The sequence below is a fragment of the Diaphorina citri genome, unplaced genomic scaffold (assembly GCF_000475195.1).
Source record: "Diaphorina citri unplaced genomic scaffold, Diaci psyllid genome assembly version 1.1 scaffold340, whole genome shotgun sequence".
Classification (NCBI taxonomy): domain Eukaryota; kingdom Metazoa; phylum Arthropoda; class Insecta; order Hemiptera; family Psyllidae; genus Diaphorina; species Diaphorina citri.
In genome coordinates, this window is record NW_007377775.1 from 221,056 (window position 1) to 227,055 (window position 6,000).

The 6,000-nt window shown below is 35.8% G+C and overlaps 1 protein-coding gene and 1 long non-coding RNA gene across 2 annotated transcripts; one reads left to right on the plus strand and one right to left on the minus strand.

Moving 5' to 3' along the window:
- Window positions 1-591: 591 nt before the first annotated feature.
- On the minus strand, window positions 592-2,713 carry LOC113466832. The gene is made up of 2 exons (XR_003391116.1): window positions 2,658-2,713; window positions 592-795 (listed from the first exon to the last, which is right to left on the minus strand). It is a non-coding gene; the product is annotated as an uncharacterized LOC113466832 (long non-coding RNA).
- LOC103507757 (MIT domain-containing protein 1-like) lies at window positions 1,572-6,000 on the plus strand. Its single transcript, XM_008472264.3, has 5 exons — window positions 1,572-2,231; window positions 2,609-2,847; window positions 3,094-3,314; window positions 3,964-4,136; window positions 5,932-6,000. Exons 1-4 carry the CDS (start codon window positions 2,102-2,104, stop codon window positions 4,112-4,114), a joined length of 741 nt encoding a protein of 246 aa, XP_008470486.1. The 5' UTR covers window positions 1,572-2,101; the 3' UTR covers window positions 4,115-4,136; window positions 5,932-6,000.

The window sequence follows — 6,000 nt, forward strand, 5'->3', positions numbered from 1 at the left end:
TAATTATGTATTATTTTATCCCTGCATTTTTCCTTTCATTCTCTTCAATCCTTCATTACAATCATCCATTGGACATTGGATGAAATGGGTTTTATCGTCCCGAAATCGAAGAGAGAAGGAAGACAGGATGAGGGAAAGAAAGCCGTTCCGAGAACGAACATTATCCGTTCAGGATAAAATCTGCCCAGGGAGGGAATCGAACCCGCGACCTAGCGCTTGCAACCTTACAAGCCAAACACGCTACCAACCAAGCTAACTGGTAGAGGCCTAGGCCTCTACCAGTTAGCTTGGTTGGTAGCGTGTTTGGCTTGTAAGGTTAAGGTTGCAAGCGCTAGGTCGCGGGTTCGATTCCCTCCCTGGGCAGATTTTATCCTGAACGGATAATGTTCGTTCTCGGAACGGCTTTCTTGTGGACAATACTACCCATCCCTCAATAGACCTAGCCAAAAAGCACTGAGCTTTCTTGAAGAACTCTCTTTAAACTGTAAACACTGGAATATAGCATTAACTTGTCTTCTACATTCAAAGATTCTTTTTGCTACTGCTATCATCAAGTTAAACAATCATTCCATAGCCCTATAGAACAATGTAAGTGGACAAAATGACATCTCATGTATGGGCTCTGTTATAAGTTATAACAATGACATATAGGAATATCAACACAAACAATGACCCTAATGTATAGGCTAAAACTTCCATTGTCTTTGTGATTCAGGTACAGTTCATGTTTGTTTGTCTAATTTCAGGTTTATCAAACAAAGGAGACCAACAAAAAATTCGAGATAAAATAGAAACCTACAAGTAACAATGCCTTTCTTTCTTTACTGACAGTATTGACAGATGAAAGTGACTGGACGGAAGAGTTTTGTCAACAAAGTGTGAATCCTGCACTTTGGTTAAAATCGGGTTTGGGGTGGAATAATCCCTCTCCAAAAAATATATGTATAGACTGGACGTCTATCAAAGAGGGGCAAAGTTAAATGATCCCTGGGGTGCTGTGTAAAATAGGTATAAGTGCCTTATTTAATACCGAGCCACGGCCCAGGTATGAAATTACTAAAGACAAATTTTGAGACAAACTTTACCCAAAATGATTAGACTGTAAAATAAGTAGTAGGTATTTTGTTGAAATAGGTTTTTTTTTGTATTGAAAGCGAGCTACCTACAATGTATTTATTTTTAAATCCACATGTGATAAAGTATTTTTTTATAAGAACTTATACAGAAAAAGATTGTGTTCTATGACAAATCTTGATTTTTTTTTTTTCTAAATAAAATTGTTTTATTGTTATTATGTTCAAAAAAGTTGTTTATTTCTAGGTTCTTATTTTTTGGTAGGTATCTTATGTAGTAGGTATTATAATTATGTATTATTTTATCCCTGCATTTTTCCTTTCATTCTCTTCAATCCTTCATTACAATCATCCATTGGACATTGGATGAAATGGGTTTTATCGTCCCGAAATCGAAGAGAGAAGGAAGACAGGATGAGGGAAAGAAAGCCGTTCCGAGAACGAACATTATCCGTTCAGGATAAAATCTGCCCAGGGAGGGAATCGAACCCGCGACCTAGCGCTTGCAACCTTACAAGCCAAACACGCTACCAACCAAGCTAACTGGTAGAGGCCTAGGCCTCTACCAGTTAGCTTGAAGAGCTCTTTTTCATTCCTACGCCAGACGCCTTCGAAATGGAAAACACGTACGGAATTACGGATCAACACGGAGTTGAAATAAAATACCTACGACCTACGACTTGTGATGCCAGATATACGGTAATTGCATTAATTACCTATTTGGTCGAGGTCTGGTACGGTAATTCCTACAAAATTGTACGGTAATGCCTTATGACTAATCTGACAACACTGAATACGATTTTTATCACGAATCGAATCATCGAATGAGCTATCGATATATCGAACGAATCGATTATCAAAATCGAAAAAATAATAAAATCAAAACAAAAACAACTTAACAACAGAAAACAGAACTTACAGAAGTACAAGTACTTACAGATTGTACAGAAGAAAAGGAAGAAAGAAAGAAAAAAAAACAGTGTCCCACAGGGTGAAGACTTAAAGAGGGAAGAAACCTACTTTCCCCAATGGCCTCTTCAATAGAATTGGCCCAATTTTTACTCATAAGAGCGGTAGAACTAGATGAAAGAGGACGTTGGACAGAATCCCTCACATTTTATCAAGACGGAGTTACCGAGTTACTCAAACATGTCAGGGGTAAGTCAAACACTTGGTATTTGTAGCCCACTGGACAATACTACCCATCCCTCAATAGACTTAGCCAAAAAGCACTGAGCTTTCTTGAAGAACTCTCTTTAAATTGTAAACACTAGAATATAGCATTAACTTGTCTTCTACATTCAAAGATTCTTTTTGCTACTGCTATCATCAAGTTGAACAATCATTCCATACTCCATAGCCCTATAGAACAATGTAAGTGGACAAAATGACATCTCATGCATGGGCTCTGTTATAAGTTATAACAATGACATATTATAGGAATATCAACACAAACAATGACCCTAATGTATAGGCTAAAACTTCCATTGTCTTTGTGATACAGGTACAGTTCATGTTTGTTTGTCTAATTTCAGGTTTATCAAACAAAGGAGACCAACAAAAAATTCGAGATAAAATAGAAACCTACATCAATAGAGCAGAAGTGTTGAAAGGCAAGCTTGACGAGAAAAAGAAAATGGGAAATTACCATGAACAGATTGAAATAGCAAATAATGAGAAGGGTGTCACATATGAAAAACTTTTTGGTAGATTTCTTGACGAGAATGTTGAACAGATTGATGTCACAGACCCTTACATTCATAACAAACATCAGGTAAAAAATTACCATAAAAAGTAGCTCTAGGTACCTACTTACCTATTAAAAATATATAAAATTATAACATGAAAGTTAGGTAGCTACCAATGTAGCTATATTTTTTTACATTTTATGCAATAAATGAGGTTTGTAATCTCAAATGTGATTTGGTTATGGGACTTATGGGGATTGGATTTTATACCAAAATGTTTTTAGAAGCACATGACTGATACCTAGAAACTATTTTGTTTTCTGTGATTTCAGTGTTACAATTTCCTTCAATTCTGTGAGCTTGCCATAAAAAATTGTAAAAATGTCAAAAGAATAAATTTGTTGACAACATATGCTGATAGACCACAACATAGCAATAAGACTGCCCGAGTGAAGCAAGAAGAAAATCTGAAACAGCTACAAGAAAGTTTGAGAAAAATGAAGATAACGCTCAACATAAACTATTCCAACACTTTGCATGACAGGGAAATAGTGTGAGTAATGTACCACATTTCTATATTTCAATTTAATGAAGCTTGACAAATTCTTTCCAAGTTCCAGTGTTTTTCTCCATTTGCTGCACACCTACCTGTTTCTAGTCACTTGTCATACAAGATACATTTGAATGCACCAATGCAAGCAGTTGTTTTACTTTTTTAACCACATTCCTATATTTCAATTTAATGAAGCTTGACAAATTCTTTCCAAGTTCCAGTGTTTTTCTCCATTTGCTGCACACCTACCTGTTTCTAGTCACTTGTCATACAAGATACATTTGAATGCACCAATGCAAGCAGTTGTTTTACTTTTTTAATGGTGAAAATTTTTTAAGAAATTTACTTGTCTGCGTACGTAAAAATTTAAATGGTCAAGAAATTCAATGGCATTGTAACTTATCTGCCTTGATGGCATATCGTACTTAAATGGTCAAGAAATTCAATGGCATTGTAACTTATCTGCCTTGATGGCATATTGTAAATTGTACACTCACTTAGTAAACAAGAGGTACCTGCAGGCCAAGGTTTAAAAAAAAAAAAAAACAACTCTAAGGGTCAGTTGGTAGATCTCCACTGTTAACATCTTCCAATCAAGAGTATTTTCTTATTAAGCTTACTTAAGATTTCCTTTCTGTTCTGATTCCAGACTGAGCAATGATTGGGTTATAAAGATAGGCCGTGGTCTGGACATTTTCTGTCATGTACCTGAATTTTCAATAGGTTTTACCGATCTATCTCTTCGTCCATGCAAGGAGACTGTTGTGAATATTTTTCACAGAGCATCATTGATAAAATAATCATTGCCAGTGTGATGCTAAGGTTTGTATTGTACATAATTTGAAAAGCTATAACAGAGGGAGCAAGATTTCACAAAAAGGAGTGAAGAGAGATTAGAAATTAAGAACCCTGGTCAGTACTGTAGGATGAACCAAAACTTTTATTTGTTAAAGGAGACAATATTTAAGGCCTATTTTTACTGCCATTTTAAAGTGGAAATTGTATGGTGTGGGTATTGTATACCTCATTTTAGCAGTGATATTAGCTTAATGTAATATGTACCTACCAGTAACAGGGTAATTCAGTTGGTTGGTCATAAGCCCCACTGCTTAATGTTGTCCAATTATGTATTTTTATGGGGTACCTAAGCAAGATAGTACACTTTAGCTCTATTAGGTATTTTATTATCATTTTAGTTTACTTTTTTTTTTACTTGGAATGTGACTGCCAAAGGCCAAAACTCATCACACAATGTTTATATTTTAATTTTAAAATATGACTGAGGGACCTTAAACAGAGGGAGCAGACCAGTGTCTTGCAGTGAAATAGGAATCATAGTAACCAAAGCCTCGCCAGCCTGGCTAGCTGAAGGTTACAAAGGGTTCATCATGCTTCAAAGGAAAGCACATGTTCTCATGATGGTTGACTGTGGTTTGGGATGGTCCAAGTAATTTTGGCTAGACACCATCAACCACCCCTACTGCAGCTACCCACTACTACAACAACAAGAATATTTTTAAGGCTGGGGTCTTAAAACTCATTTTAAAATTTTGTTGACTTTTGAGCATGCTTGAAGGCTATACCTGGAGATGGAGAGTATTCAGTCATTCTCAGAGTTTAATGAACACTTTTAACATGAGATTGTAAACCAGGGGGTGGATTGTTCTTCATGGTAACATGTGCACAACAGGTAACCCTTGCCCCCTCTACCAACAATTTGTAGAAATTTTACAATTACTTATTCTAAGTTACAAAATACGGACTTTACGGACTTTTCTAATACAAAATACGGAGTTTCTTTAATCTATTATTGATTAAAAGAAATAACATTTCATAAGTATGTATATTACTTTGAAAAATTGGCTACATTCACCCCAACGTTAACACAGACGATTTTTCAAAAAAAAAGTTCAATTTTTGGACACTTTTTAATGATCTCTCATTACACGGGGCGTATTTTAAGATAGGAAATTTTCGACCAAAAATTGGCCGCCGTAGGCGGCTCAGGCTGGGGACTTTTCATTTTTTTTTTCAAATACGTATTCCGCAAATGTAATAGAAAGTCGTGTGATGTTCACACCAGATTTTTTCGTTTAAGGTACTTCTTTTTAAGTGCCTTATTTAATACCGAGCCACGGGCCAGGTATGAAATTACTAAAGACAAATTTTGAGACAAACTTTACCCAAAATGATTAGACTGTAAAATAAGTAGTGTTTTGCTGAAATGGGTTTTTTTTTTGTATTGAAAGCGAGCTACCTACAATGTATTTATTTTTAAATCCACATGTGATAAAGTATTTTTTTATAAGAACTTATACCATTTATAGAGGTACCTAATTTTAAAGTTAAAAAACGCGTCCCGAATTTTTTCTGGGACAAAAACGGAAATTCGGGACAAAACGCCCCATAAAAACTGGAACGGGACGCCAGGACACCCCTTGAATTTCGGGACTGTCCCGGCCCATTCGGGACGTTTGGCAAGCCTACATATAGGTAATCATCTCATCTTTGCCACCAGTTTGGTCCTAGTTTTAACATTTTTTTTTTTAATATGTTATTTTTTGTTAACAAAATAGTAGTGGTTTAAACCCTATGTTATTTTGTATTGATGTTTTAGGGGATGTATGTTGGAGGCGTTGATTCCACCTGTGAATAACTCGAATCCCCTAAGAGAATATGTATGTAG